This window comes from Oreochromis aureus, linkage group 16 (genome assembly GCF_013358895.1).
Source record: "Oreochromis aureus strain Israel breed Guangdong linkage group 16, ZZ_aureus, whole genome shotgun sequence".
Taxonomy (NCBI): domain Eukaryota; kingdom Metazoa; phylum Chordata; class Actinopteri; order Cichliformes; family Cichlidae; genus Oreochromis; species Oreochromis aureus.
The window spans coordinates 20,494,573-20,509,853 of NC_052957.1; the positions used below are offsets into that span (position 1 = coordinate 20,494,573).

Sequence of the window (15,281 nt, forward strand, 5' to 3'; positions counted from 1 at the left end):
TAATGTACATGCAAATATGCACATACATATACAAAATTGTACACATTCGCGCACAAACACAAAACATCCAATAAGATAAGAGACATAAGGATAAGGATATCAAGGAGATCCGAAAGCCTTGGAAAATAGGTCGGTCTTGAGATTCGATTTAAAAACTCCTAAGGATGAAGAGGATTTTATGAAGGGGGGAAGACTATTCCAGAGTCTCGGGGCGGCAATGGAGAAAGCCCTGTCACCTCTAGATTTGAGCTGGGAGCGTGGAACTGATAGAACCATCTGACTGGAGGAGCGCAGAGATCGAGTGGGTAAGTGCAGGCTAAGAAGATCTGAAATGTAACCTGGAGCCAAACCATGGAGAGCTTTAAAAACAAATAGAATCGATTTTAAGGTTTTACTGTGTTTAACTGGTAGCCAATGTAGAGATGCGAGTACCGGGGTAATATTCTCTCTCTTTCCAGTACCCGTCAAGAGCCTTGCGGCTGCATTTTGAACAAGTTGCAGGCGGGTCAGGCTTGAGTGACAAATACCTAAGTAGAGACAGTTACAATAGTCAATACGTGACGATATGAAAGCATGGATAACAGTTTCCAGGTCTTTAGATGACAGGATATTTTTGAGTTTAGAAATGCTCCTGAGTTGGAAAAAACTGCCACGAACAACTGAATTTATTTGCTTGTCCAGCTTGAGAGAGGAATCAAAAATGAAACCAAGATTCTTTTACATGGGGATGTACATTAGCTGATAATGGGCCCAAATTGTTTCTTATGAGACTAATAGAGTCCTGCTTACCAAAGATTATAATGTCGGTTTTGTCATGATTTAGTTTGAGAAAGTTCAGAGACATCCAACAATGTATGTCACTAAGACACTCTGAGACTTTCTGCAGTGTACTATCAGCACCTGGTTTTAGAAAAAGGTAGAACTGTGTATCGTCTGCATAAGAGTGATAAGAGATCTGGTGTTTCTGAAAAATGGAGCCTAATGGGAGCATGTATAAGGAGAATAAGACAGGGCCCAAAATAGAGCCCTGAGGTATTCCACAAGTGAGTGTAGCTGGGGAAGAGTATTTGTTACTCAGCATCACAGAATATGTTCTGCTCTCTAGGTAAGAGGCAAACCATTTTAGAGCAGAGCCTTGAATGCCGACACATGTCTTTAGACGGTTTAATAGGGTTGTGTGGTCGACAGTGTCAAATGCTGCGCTCAGGTCTAAAAGGATTAAAACTGTACTTTTTCCAGAGTCAGCAGCTAAAAGCACATCATTGAACACCTTCAGCAGAGCAGACTCTGTGCTGTGGGAGGCCCTGAAACCAGACTGATATTTGTCCAGAATATTATGCGTGTCTAAGAATGAGGATAATTGGTGGAGGACAATCTTCTCAAGAACCTTAGACAAAAATGGCATTTTAGAGATTGGTCTAAAATTGCCAAGAACTGACGGATCTAAACCAGGTTTTTTTTAGAAGCGGCTGGACAACAGCTTGTTTAAACAAGTCAGGAACAGTTCCATATGAGATACTGCCATTTACAATAGCAAGGATGTTGGGGCCAACTGTCTTCAGCACATCTCTGAGAAATGGTGTAGGTAACATATCCAAGGGGCACGTAGTTGGTTTCATGTGCATTATTATATCAGTGAGATGGGATAATGAAACCGGTTTAAATTCTGAAAAAAGGAATGAACATGTGGGTGGTTCAGAGGGGTCTTGGGATGGGAGCGGGATATGTGCTCGGATATCATTAATTTTCTCAGTAAAGAATTTTTGAAAATCCTCAGACGTGTGTGGGACAGTCTCAGATATGACTGATGTGGTGGGCTGCAAGACAGAGTTGATTGTATTGAATAAAACTTTGGGATTACCAGACTTCTTATTAATGATCATGGAGAAATAATTTGCTCTTTCTACCTTGATGGTGTGCTGATAGTTATTTAAACAATCTCTAAACACTTGATAAGAAACGTGGAGCTTATCTTTCTTCCATTTTCGTTCTGCTTTCCTGCATTCCTGCCTGACGGCACGAGTGACCTTTTTAAGCCAAGGCTGAGTTTTAAATGTTTGCCGTCTACATTTTAAAGGAGCAATTGAGTCCATTATGTTGGTACAAACACAATTAAAACATGCAAGAAGCTCATCAGGATTATTGCTATGAGGAGAACTCTCATCAAAGGTGGCTAAAGGAGATGCAGCAAAGACAGCTGAGAATCGGGGAGCAGTTTCAGGTGTTATAGGGCGTATAAGAGAGGGGGCCTGGATTTGTTTGGAGGATGAATGAGGGGTGGGAATATTAAACAAAATTAAATTATGGTCAGACGGACACACATCAGTCACTGAGAGCCCAGATGACAGGATGAGGTCAAGAGTGTGGCCCTGCTTGTGTGTAGGGCCGTTGACAGACTGGGTCAAGTTAAATGAGTCCAAGAGTTGTAAAAACTCCCTAACCAAAGGTTTAGAGGGGCAACACATATGGATATTGAAGTCGCCAAGGATTAGAAGCCTATCAGTAGTTGGCAATGTCACAGATAGAAAATCCGAAAATTCCTTAATGAAGTCTTTGTGAGGAGGCCTATAAACTAGAGCACAGAGTATAGGAGAGGATAGATCCAGCATAAAGAGTTGCAGTTCAAAACTGGTGTAGACACTTCTGGGTAGCATTCTACATTTAAAGTGATCTCTGAAGACTGTTGCCAGGCCGCCTCCACGACGGCAGGTCCTAGGTGTGTTGAGGAAGTTACAGTTTTCAGGAGTCAGTTCCACAAAAGCATCTAGATCATCAGTGGGTAGCCAAGTTTCAGTAATAAAGAGAAAGTCCAAGCCATGAGAAACAAACAGGTCACAGTATAAAAGTCTTGTTCACCACGGACCTTGCATTGATTAATGCCAATTTAAGTGGCAAATAAAAGCCGTGCTCGGAGGCTAAGACTGTAAAAATTAAATACTTTAGTGAGAGATTAAAACAGAGCTACGCACGGAGAACACGCACACACGGAGAGCAGCGGCAGAAAGACGCCAGCGTACGCTCAGAGGTTATCATAATCTTGTAATACAATTCAGCTTTCTTAAACCTGACACAATCCCATGTTTCATCCATTCAGGTGATCAAGGACAACCTGGCCCTGCAGGATTCCGTGGCCCCCCAGGATCAAATGGGACCCCAGACAGAAAGGGACCTAGTGGGGACCCTGGCTTTGCTGGACCTAAAGGATACCAAGGTAAAAAACATTCAGTTTTGTGAAAGGAAACCATTGTTATTTCACACCAGTATACTGGGATGCTTTGTGTTCAATTTATATTTATTAACCTGTATTGACGTATTTTCCAGGTTTCACTGGAAACAGAGGTTTTCCTGGTGTGGACGCTCCCCCAGGAGAGAAGGGTGTAACAGGAATAAATGGCTTTCCTGGATTCCCAGGAAGGAAAGGAATTAAAGGAGATCAAGGTCCAATTGGATACATAGGGTCAAATGGTATTTCTGGGAAGAAAGGTATGGATGAAATTAAAACATTTAACTGTGTTTAAATTAGTACTGCATGAGTGTACATGGTCAAATAATCAGCTAATAGAATTGCAACAGTATTATTTAATTTATAGAGTTTGTCAAAACAGTACAGTTTTGTATAAAAAAACCATTGTCACTGCACTCTTTGTGTCCTATGAAAAATTAAGCACACTGCAGTATTCGGTAGCTTGTACTTGAAGTATTTTTTCTGTGCAACGTTATCAGTCTCACACATTGCTGTGGATGACTTTTGGCCCCCTCTTCTTTATGTTGCTTCATTTCATTAAGGTTTGCAGGTATTCGTTAATGCAAAGCTCTCCATTTGTGTTGCCAACGGACCACCTTGATTATTTTCTTTTTTTTAGTTATTCTGCTGTAGCTCTTCTGGTTTGCTTGGTATATTGTCCTATTGCATGTCCCACTTTCAACCAAGTTTTAACTGGTAGACGGATGGCCTCCACATTGGACTCTAGAATACTTTGGTACACAGAGGAGTTCAGTGACTGAAAAGTAACAGGGTGACATGGCTGCAAAACAAGCCAGAATCCTCACCCCTCCACCACTGTGACTAACAGTGGGTATGAGGTGTTTGTGCTGATATGCTGGGTTAGGTTTTCATCAAATGTGGTGCCATGCATTATGGCCTTTTTCTAATTATTCTGTCATTAACTTTAACATTTAGCTTGCTAAATGAGGTCTGAGATGTAGTCTGGGTTTTTGGAGTTTCTCTAAGTATTGTACAGTCTGAAACAGGATAAAGTTGCAGGGATGCCCACTCCTGGGAAGATGGTGTTAACTCACACTCGAAACCCCCATTCCAGCAAACTGCCTAAATGTCTGCTTTTTAGAGGTGGTCACACTCCCCGGTGATCAGTTAATCAAGTGCATTTGCTACTTACCCTCCTAATTCCTATGGAAGCAGTTATGGTAGTCACAGCACTCCTGTGAAAACTTTCTTTTTCACATGACTATCAGTTTTTGGGGACGGTAGACTTCTTACTAGTAATTTAGGCCAAAGAAATACTATTGAATTACCTAAAACACACACAAGAAGCTTAAGTTACAAAAAGATAGTGGCAAAGATGCCCCATACAGTCCTGCTAAGGCATATTATGATGACCAATTTTATCTGCTTTTTTGTTACAGGAATGAAAGGAGAGCAAGGATTCATGGGATTACCTGGCAAGACTGGTGCAAAGGGAGGAAGAGGGCCAGTCGGTCCAAAAGGAAGCACTGGACTTCCAGGTTAATTATAGATTCATAATATACTAACTGACCTCTAAGTATCATACCCTGTATGGGTACATGTATGCTTTTTTCTTTTTGTCTTCACTGTTATAATATGAGCTATCTGTTTTACAGGTCTTCCTGGGCCTCCCGGAAACCGGGGTCCTCCTCCAGTTTCCATCAGAATTCCAGGAGAGAGGGGACCTCCTGGACCACAGGGTATCCAAGGACCCAAGGGGTATATAGGGGATCCAGGTCCAAAAGGTCCTCCTGGAGATCAAGGTTAGTTATTGTAAAACTTTTGCTGTTGACCATTCGTAAAAATTGTCTGGCTCAACTAATACATATAGATACTGTTTCTGTACAGGGTTCATGGGACCCATTGGACAAAAAGGAATGCCAGGGATCAGTGGTAGACCGGGAATCCCTGGATTGCGTGGCGAGGGTGGACAAAGTGGCCACCCTGGTCTACAGGGCATGGAAGGTGCGTCTGATACTCTCTGGTATTTTGGAATTAGCTTAAGAAAACCTGGATTAAAAGATTTAAAGTAGGTGCGAACTATAACATTGTGTGAATGTTGATTTAGTGAAAAAATGTCAAATGTCTGTTTGGATTATCGTAATATCTTAGCGTAGATGGTTATCAGGTCTTGAGGCCATATATGAAATACTTAATGTTTCAGGTATACTCAGTATGTGAATGCATCACCTCAGTAGGTTACAAGACCACTGAACGAACTCCTCATTCCTCATTAGGTCGCCACGGTAACCCGGGAATTTCCGGTTTACCTGGCATGCCTGGCCGCAGCGTCAATGTGGGTTACTTGCTGGTGAAACACAGTCAGTCCGATCAGATACCCATGTGTCCCGTGGGTATGGCTAAACTGTGGGATGGCTACAGCTTGCTGTACTTCGAGGGCCAGGAAAAGGCCCACAACCAGGACCTTGGTAAGTCATCCTAAACATGAAAATTACTCTGCATGTGTTAATGTGTGTTAAAGTTTTACTTGCTTCTTCGTGCTGTATGTTGTTCTTTACAACTGCGGCTGCATGTTTGTGGTCACTGTCACGCAGAAGCAATGTTTCACTATTTGTGTCACTTCCTGATGGTGGTGCATGATAGAAATGAACCTCTTGATTATTTTAAGGCTGCTTTTAAAATGTTGACCGACAGATTCTTTTAGATTTATTTAAAGCAGATTTAAAGCAAACTATTTAAAGCGTACCACACGGACAAAACCTTTCAAAGAAGAAAAAAATACCATCTTATTAACCATGACAGGTTCACAAGTTTATATATTTATATGATATGTAATAGCTTGATTTTTTTTTTTTTTATCACTTGTGTGATGTGTAGTGATTTCATTTCTTTACATTTTGCTCCCAATGAGCCAATAATTATTGTAATTTTTTTAAAGTGGTCTTGAGCAATAGTTTCCAGGTTTTCTGAAGGTCTTTCAAAGGGTTTTCTGTTTTTTCAAGGTTTGGCAGGCTCCTGCCTCTCAAAGTTCAGCACCATGCCCTTCCTCTACTGCAATCCAGGAGACATTTGTTACTATGCCAGCAGAAATGACAAATCCTACTGGCTGTCAACAACTGCCCCTATTCCTATGATGCCTGTAGAGGAAGGCGACATAAAACCATACATCAGCCGCTGCGCAGTGTGTGAAGCTCCATCAGTTGCAATAGCAGTGCACAGTCAGGACAACATCATCATCCCACAGTGTCCTGTGGGCTGGCGCAGCTTGTGGATTGGCTACTCCTTCCTCATGGTGAGTTTTAGGTTCAGGTTCCAGAAGTCTGATTTACAGTGTGTGTGTGTGGTATAATGTGCAGACAGAGAAGTTACACATTGTAGAGTAAATGTGGCTTTCTGAACCATAAATCCAATTCCTAAACCACCTTAAACATGCATTTGTTGAAATAGCCAGCAGGGGGCGACTCCTCTGGTTGCAAAAAGAAGTCAAATTGTGCAGAAAAGTGTGAACTGTGACCTTAGTAAATACTTCTCTGTTACATTCATGGTCTGAATTTCTAGTTTTAAGTCTTATTAAAAGCAGCAGGATGTTTATTTTCTGAATTATGGCCCCATTCTTCACATATGACAAGAAATCAGGGTTTGAAATATGTTTAAATTCTATAATTAAAAGTCAGCATATGTAGGAAATATTTTTAATGCAACTTATTGATGTATTAGTGCATATATATATATATATATATATATATATATATATATATCTTGTCCTACTTCTACAGAAATACACATAATTATTTCCCCAGTAACTGGTGTTGGCATCAGCCCTGGCCCCAAAACAATTGTATTGGTTGACTTTACTTTAATATTATTGGATTTGCTGACAGAGAAAACACATTTTCAGATGTTCAACTCGACTTCTCACCTGCCTGGTTAAAATTTCCTTTCACCTTTGTCCTTGCAGCACACCGCAGCAGGAAACGAAGGCGGAGGTCAGTCCTTGTCGTCGCCCGGTTCGTGCCTGGAGGACTTCCGCACAACACCATTCATCGAGTGCAACGGGGCCAAAGGCACTTGCCACTACTTTGCTAACAAGCAGAGCTTCTGGCTGACCTCCATAGATCAGGGGTTCCACTCTAAGCCGTCATCAGAGACGCTCAAAGCAGGCCAGCTCCTGTCACGCATCAGCCGTTGCCAGGTCTGCATGAAGAACTTGTGAAAGACTCAACAGCAGACTTCACATTGACAGCAGTCTAATACTAAAACCGATCAGATAACAGGGGATCCAGAAAATGTAGATCACTGTCAATGGGGAAACTGTTTCCCTGAGCCGCAGAGCTCAGATATGCAATGACTGATGATTGTGATGCCTCGAGCTTTGAGTTACACTGTAGATAAATAAGGAGAGGCCCCTCGGTGGGAACGGCAGTATTGTGGAAAAAAATCATCATCTTTGTGTTAAATGTAGTTTGGTGCTTAATTTTTTAACTTATTACCTCAGTTACTATGACACATTGTTAACTATCGGAGACCGTACACTACAGCTGAACCAAAGATGAACATATGTATGCAATGCTTAGTTTAACTACATGCTCTTATTGTTTAGGATTTAAAGCCCAACATAAAGACACTAACACTGCTTTTCAGCCACATGAAGGTGAGGAGGGTTTCATCGGAGCTCATGAACACATGTTTGTAGATACTTTTGAAAGGATTATCCTGCTTCTTTTCAGTTACTCTTACAAAGCAGAGTTTTATAAAATTACCATGCACCGTTAGCTTGTTTTATGCTTTTGTCAACTTCTGCAGAGCCACGTAACTTTTCCTGACGCGTTCGTACAATGCACTGATACCGTTTTTACCATCTGAATGAACTTGACCCCATCCCTGCAAGGTTTTTAAATGTCTATCCAATATAATACTACTTACATCATTTTCCTTTACACTTTTAGCCTCTGGATTACGCCATCAGGACAGAATGTAAACACAGAGGTCTGACCATAGCCGATCCTTGCTCCTTTCACTGACCCTTTGTTAGATAGGAGCGTTTTACAGAATTTAGAAAAGATTCTATTTCATCTACATGCACTTCTTAAGAAATAAACAGATTATTAGACCAGAAAAATACTGACAACATCTGATATAATTGTAATATAATTATGGTTTTTTATAACATGATTATTTCATCGGATCGGAAAGATTAAATGTTGTTTGTTACACTTGTGTGTCATTGTCCTTCTGCATCTCACAAAGCAGACTGCAAAGTGCAAAATAAAAAATCTTTATTACGACAGAATGCTTAAAAATTCAAACAGCTGTATTTTTATTTATTTATTTATTTTTAAATACGTTCATTGAAAAGTTCCAAAAAGTGCAGATAAAATATAAAGATCAGTATCAACACTAGTGACAGAACTTTAAAGTCTGATTAATAATACCTTAAAATTCAGCATAAACAGTGCAACGTGCAGCCTAACTAGTTAGTGCTGTTACATGTGCGTGAAATTCTGGTGGCGAAACTCTGACAAACGGCAGTGACGGCCTTCTAATCTGTGTCGTCAGGAGCACGTTTGGGCTATTAGTGCAGTTCGAGTCATTAGAGTGGAAAGTTTCAGAAACAAAGAGTGATAATGCGCCGTGCATTTTATGTCCCTTCCTTACAAAGAAATATGGGAAAAATCTCTCTGGACACTATGATCTTCACAGCATCAGATGTGTGTTTTACCAAGAGGTCATTAACACGATTTGGTCTCAGTTAAGGCAAGAGGAAAAAAGGAAAGGAAAAGTACCATCACAGAATGCATTTGGTCGTCAGACTATCCTGGTGATTGCCTTTGGTTTAAAAATGAGCCTACAGGTGGCCTCCGCCTCCTCTTCCTCACCTCTCCTTGGCCCCTAACAGCAGCCAGATCTTCCCTTCTTGCTGCCGACCATCCTGCATTCCTCTAGATCCACAGTAGGAGATTGCTGATTCTCTTGCCTCTTCCTTAGAATGGAAGGCAGCACCAGATCAAACAGCGTCTCAAACAGGGTGTCCACATTATAACCGGTCTTGGCACTCGTCTCAAAGCACATCTTCTCTGCTGGCAAGCTACTCTTTTCCTCCAGGCCCTTATAGCGCAGTATTCTCCCATAAAGAGTCACTGCATCCTCATTGATCACCTGCTTGCGGAGCATCACGCCAGGTAGGGATGTAGGGGAGGCCGGCGGCGTGGGACAACCAGACGGCACCTCACACTCCTCGTTGCACTCCGTTCGGTCCTTGACCAGGCCATCTGAGTCCTGGCATAGCTGGGCTTTGGAGTCTGTGAGATCCGCCTTGTTTCCCACTAAGGCGTAGATGCAGTCATGGTTAGCGGTGTCAGTCAGGGACAGGAAGCGCTCCTCCAGCTCGGCTAGGCTCTGCCAGTTGGTGACGTCGTAAGTGAGGATGACTGCGGCTGCACCTCGACAGTACATGGATCCTAGACCGTGGAACTGTTCCCGGCCTGAGGAGACAAAGGCAGGTCAAAAGAGTCTGAGTACCGACTCAACTCGAGCACTCGTTTTTCAAAAAAAAGAAAAAAGATTTTCTGTACGAGCAACGGAAAGACATTGTGTGACAGTCAGCAGTTTGAAAACAGAAACAATCTTTGTTATTGAAATATGCAGAATGCTTGAAAGGGCGCATTGTGTGAATCCAGTGGACTGTGGGAACGTTCTGGTCACATACTCCGCTGTCACTGAGAAACACCTCACTAAATCTAACAAGTCTAATAAATCCTACTTTTATTTGAAGTTGTTTTTTTTAATTAACCTCTACAGACTTTAACAAAACCCTTCCCCACCAGGGGGCACTGTTTTACAAGTGGGTGCGCTGAGATATTTTAGGATCTTTGTTGTTGTTGCAGCTTTTCATATTTCTTCCTAGCCTAACCCACAATTCAAGGGTAGGAGGTCGACTAATTGTTGTGGTTTTTTCTTCATATTATTGTTGAGTCTTTACCTTAGAATGAAACTTGAGGCGACTGTTGGGATTTGGCGCTATATAAATAAAACTGAACTTAACTTCATTACTAGAGACTAGAAATGTACGTAACTAGATGTTTAAACATCGATGAACTTGCATAATTAATATTTGATTGAACATATTATTCTTATTTTATTATGGCAGAACGGCAGTTAGCGGTTCAAAGATAACTGCAGCCCCCTCTCTCTTCCTCTGATAGTTGTAAACAAGTGAGGGGAAAGTAAACAGATGACAGCCGAGCTGAACAGTGTGGTTCTGCATTACTTTGACATAAAAAATATGTTTGTATAAAATGGAATATGACAAAGCAACCAAAGCCAGGCTGCTTCGTAAGTCCAATGTTTGACAAAGGTATTAATCTGAAACTCCTCTTAAAAAGATCGCTGAGACCATTTTTTTTTTTGTGTGTGGCTTTGGGGGGATTTTTCCATTCACAAACAGTCGTTTTATATCAGAATGCCAATCAGTCAACTCACAGGAGTGGGTGGATTTAAACGGCCTGGAATGTTTTGCTGCTGAAGGCAAATAATGCACTTTAACAGCACCACGATCTACTGCCTTAAAAGTTACCATCAAGAACAGTAACTGCCCCTATCAAACCCATTCATCCATCTTTTCTGCTTATCCAGTTCAGCGTCACGGTGAGGCTTGAGCCCATCCCAGCTATCACAGGCGAGAGCGCAGGGTAGATCCCGGACAAGTCGGATGTCGACCGCAGGGCTAACAAACCTGCCCACGCAGACACGGTGAGAACATGCAGACCTAGGACCTCCTTGCTGTTGCTTTGAGGTGAAAGTGTTAACCACCGTGCTTTGCAGCCTTTGTCAAACCATTTCAGGAAATAACTGAACATTCTAACCCTCACAAAGAAGGATTTATAGCAAAGCTGTTTTGTTAGCGTGCTTACTTAGCTATACAAAACCTGGAAACAGTATTTATGCATCTGCTGTGTTTTTTTAATCAAGTGATTGATGATTTATTAGTTTGTTTTCCCTAGCCATCAATCCCAAAGTTAAAGATACTGATGACAGACTCGTATATGAAAAAGAAAAGCAGCAAACGGTACTTTTTTCTTTTTTCCCCCCCTTCTCATTGACAAATAAACAATTCTTTTTCATGTCGTCAGCTCAAATGGCAGGAATGTACAACAACTTACTCAGCTCTCTTGCTACTCTGGGAAAATACTGCTACATGCAACTTTGGAAAAGACAGGTTAAAGCACGGGGACTCAATTCCTCCTGTCATAACTTCATCATGTGACTTTTAAGAGGAAGAGGCCAGGCAGCATGAAGGACCGCACACTAGAATGTAACTGAAAAGACTCTAGTAAAGAAGCAGCCAGCTTAGAGTTTTACAGATTAACAAAAATAAGGACAACAGTAGTCAGGACTTTCACACTATCACAGCTTTGGGGTGTATAAGGAAATATCTGCAACAACTGAAATGACTCCGCGCTAACTGCACTCAACAGGGACTTGACACAGAGGTCGTGGAGTTGGGGAGCACAGTCAGGAAATGGCTCACTGGTGACATGGCCATACTTTCCTTATCTCGATGGTTCACCAGCTCCATTTCTGTGAACTACATATTTGCCTAAGAAGGTTTGCCCTAATTCTTGTTTACACAACACTTGAATACAGTCAGCGCTGAGCTTATTCATCAGCAGTTACTGGATTGTTCCTGTCACGACCAACAGAAAAGGCCAAATGAGTTTATCTGAATACACTGTGACACAATATTCAATATCACAGAGAAAAGACAAGCTGGCTCTGCCTATGAGAAACCCTCGATAATGAAGGGTGTTATTTATTTGGTGCATTAATAAATGACAAATAATTGAAGAACTGACCTATATTTCACTTACTATTGTGCAGACAGAAATATAATGACTGACCTACATTTAACTCGGTCAGTAATCATTTTAGTTTAGTCAGCAGGAAAACTGTTGGAGTTGTACTAATAATGCTTTCATTTTCAGGTTAGAGAGTCACAATAAAAACTTTCCTTTTGATTTCAAATTAAAACTTCAGTGGCTGTTTGTCAAATAAGTGAACAATTTCAGACACAACATATAAAACAGAGGTGCCAAACATAAGGCTCAAGGTCCAGAATTGGCCTGCAAAACACTCCAATCTGGCCTATTGAACGGCTTTTGAAATTTGGAAGGATGACATCAATTTTAGACTTTAGAATTCTTTTTACAGCTTTTCCAACTTTAAAGAAAAGACGTTCCCATGACGATTCATACTACACCAATGTAAGTAAGTAATAGATACACAATGAAATAATAGAAAGCTATAGGGTTTTTTTTTCTTCAATATTTACTATACTAATTTCAGATTTTTACGTTGCGTTAAAAAAAAAATTATCAATTAACAAAAATTTTTCTAATTTTCTAATTACAGGACAGTCTGCACACTGAGCTAATGGAACTTTTTCTGTAATTTTACACATTTATTTCTTAAAATTTAAGCCCAAAGCAGCATTTTTTTAATCAAACAGAAAAACTGAGATTTTTTTTTTCCAAAAGAAAAAAAAATAAAATCACAGTTCTTGTTCTTATGTTAAAATAGCTCAGTGATTAAATGTAAACTTAAACTTCTTTACACTGACAGAAAAGGGAGTTTCACTGGTCTTGCCCAACTAAAATCAATGTAAAATAAGTCTGACATTCCTCATATTAAATGTAAAGTTTAGTTTTCTGGTAAAAAATTACTATTAAGAAAAAAAAAAATACCCTCAGCACTGGAGCCCAAAGCATAATTGAACGCACACAGTCTAGTTTTAGGGGCTCCAAATTCATTTACACTTTTCCACCAAATCAGAAAAGCAGTGGTTGTAATTTCTTAATCCTCTATCCCACGTACAAATACATGTGACCATTTCTGCAGAAGTACCCAGATGATAGTTTCTCTATCGGGTCACACTCGTACAAATTGAGCAATACAAGTCAAGACAAAACATGCTTCTTTCCTTGTTCAGCACACAGGAGGTGAACATGGGAACTGATTTAAGAAATGGAGCATTTTTCAGTAAATTAGGACAAAGGCCAGCATGTAAAAACATGTGGGGTTTGTCCAGGGGGTGTTTGCCTGCATAGTGGGTGATTTTCTGGCAGCACCGTTGAGTTTTAAAGAGAGAAGTTGTTTTTTTGTGGGGTTTTTTGTGTGTGTGTGTGTTACTTTAAAAGGGATTAATCAGTTACATTCATTATTAATACAGTTTTGATTCTTCATGATTAAAATATCTGCCATTAGCTGTGATGATAAGAAACTAAAACTGATATTCTCTTGCTCTTTGAAAGCCCACTTATCAAAACAAAACAAAACAAACAAACCCAAAAAACTGGTTTGTTTTCCAGAATAGCTGACTGACAGATCTTTATGTCACAATTACCGTTAATATTGCATAATACCCAGAACAGATGTCCGTGTTTCTGATGTTGGTGGGACAATATATACCAAAGTTACTTCTTCAGGACTCCTCGTGGTTGAGATTCTCAAATAAATGAATAAATGAGAAATTAATCCCTACTTTTTGGTTTTTTTCCCCGAGGTATTTTTCTCCCTTGAGCCCAACTAACTGCAAAGATATCCTGGTGTCGCTTTTAATACATCATGCTTACAGTGCAGTATTGTGATAACATCATCATCATCGTGAGTAACGCATCATGATTGTACTGTAACATGAAATACTCCTTATCTTGATTTTTCTTTTTAATTTTATGGTATAAATCTCTTTAATATGTCACTTAAAAGTCGTATTTTCTTTAAATATTAAAGTAGTCCCATGAAGGGGAAGTGAAACTGACTTTTTTTCCATGCAGACCAAATGAAAACCCCACTTATTTCCTATCTACCCACAGATCAATAAATACCACGCTTATTTTTGAGGAACTCGGTCAGCTTTTACGATAAGATCGACTCTAGAAATATTTTTAAAAAGTGACTAAAGCGAATAAAAGTCAGACTAAAACCTTAGGCCGTCTGAACACACAGAGAGAGGTCACATGGCAGTGATTATCTCAGGTGAACAGATCATTCCTTATCAGGTAAACAGGCACTGAACCACGGGAAGGACGCACGATAAGAGTCTAGAGTAAACATTGGGAAAAGAAAGAAGAGTAAATGATGGATTACCAGCTGTGTCCCATATTGAGATATTGTAAGGTCCCCATTGTTTGAGGAAAAACGCCCCTCCGACGGTGCTGACGGTCTCTTTGAACTTCCTCTCCATGTACCTGTGGAGCAGCGACGTCTTCCCCACGTTCATGTCTCCCAGGAGAACAATCTTGACGTCGGGCTTCTTCATCTTCGACACCTCGGGCATGACGCTGGCTTGTTCGGGTCCCGCTATTTTATTTCTCTGCTGCTCGGAGCGAAGACGCGCTCTAGCTCGTGAAAAACATCGCAGGCTGGTCGCGAACTCCTCTGACAAACGCCATTTTCTGAACGAAAGTTCACTTCTGATAACGTGTCTATCCGGTGTTAGCTCATTCTCAAATCTGCTGTCCAAGTCCGAACTTCAAAAAGTCACTGAGGTAAAACAGGAAGTAGATGACGAGCCGCAGACCCGCGAGGAGATTTTGCTCCGAGCCGTGTCTGCCAGGTGGAGGAGGACGTGGGCGGCCTCTAGTGGACAGTGGGAACAAAACGACTATTTTCAAGTTTTTCAAGTTCAGTTATTATTATTATTATCATCATCATCATTATTATCATTATTATTATTATTATTATTATTATTAATAATAAACATAACCGTGCCTAAGTCAAATAAGTTGAGGTGTATAGGCGATATAGACTGCTGGGAAATAGTCATAAATAAAAACTACTTAGTCGATATTTGTATTATTAAAAAAGATTAAGTTCACATTTGCCTTAGAGGGCAGCCTCTTGAGTAGGACAATTTTCCACACAATGACGAAAAAAGGGACAGAGTTGCATTGAAACTACAAAGACCCCTGTCTGATTTTCTTATTCTTATTCTTTCATTAAAATGCACTGACAGCAAATACTACATAATATACTTCTCCTCAAAGCATTCCTAATGGTTGCAATTATGCCTTTAGTGTGG

General features: G+C 40.5%; 2 protein-coding genes across 2 annotated transcripts in view; one reads left to right on the plus strand and one right to left on the minus strand.

The window, feature by feature from the left end:
• The window catches only part of col4a2 (collagen, type IV, alpha 2), a 65,682-nt gene extending 57,264 nt beyond the window's left edge, over nt 1-8,418 (plus strand). The window contains exons 41-48 of the mRNA XM_031734556.2: nt 3,095-3,211; nt 3,322-3,483; nt 4,645-4,743; nt 4,861-5,007; nt 5,093-5,209; nt 5,482-5,673; nt 6,208-6,497; nt 7,164-8,418. Of these exons, the coding sequence (XP_031590416.2) occupies nt 3,095-3,211; nt 3,322-3,483; nt 4,645-4,743; nt 4,861-5,007; nt 5,093-5,209; nt 5,482-5,673; nt 6,208-6,497; nt 7,164-7,418 (1,379 nt within the window). The 3' untranslated portion in view covers nt 7,419-8,418. The remainder of the gene's footprint in view (nt 1-3,094; nt 3,212-3,321; nt 3,484-4,644; nt 4,744-4,860; nt 5,008-5,092; nt 5,210-5,481; nt 5,674-6,207; nt 6,498-7,163) is intronic.
• Nucleotides 8,419-8,515: 97 nt separating this feature from the next.
• rab20 (RAB20, member RAS oncogene family) lies at nt 8,516-14,805 on the minus strand. Its single transcript, XM_031734557.2, has 2 exons — nt 14,348-14,805; nt 8,516-9,687 (listed from the first exon to the last, which is right to left on the minus strand). The coding sequence occupies exons 1-2, from the start codon at nt 14,535-14,537 to the stop codon at nt 9,095-9,097; spliced, it is 783 nt and encodes a 260-aa protein (XP_031590417.1). The 5' UTR covers nt 14,538-14,805; the 3' UTR covers nt 8,516-9,094.
• Between the last annotated feature and the right edge of the window lie 476 nt (nt 14,806-15,281).

Bases quoted from the DNA above. Each gene is read 5' to 3' on its own strand.
- rab20 (XM_031734557.2), bottom strand. From the start codon at position 14,537: ATGCCCGAGGTGTCGAAGATGAAGAAGCCCGACGTCAAGATTGTTCTC. The intron at 9,688-14,347 runs GTAATCCATCAT...TTGTCTCCTCAG, and splicing joins CTCAATATGGGACACAGCTG to GCCGGGAACAGTTCCACGGT.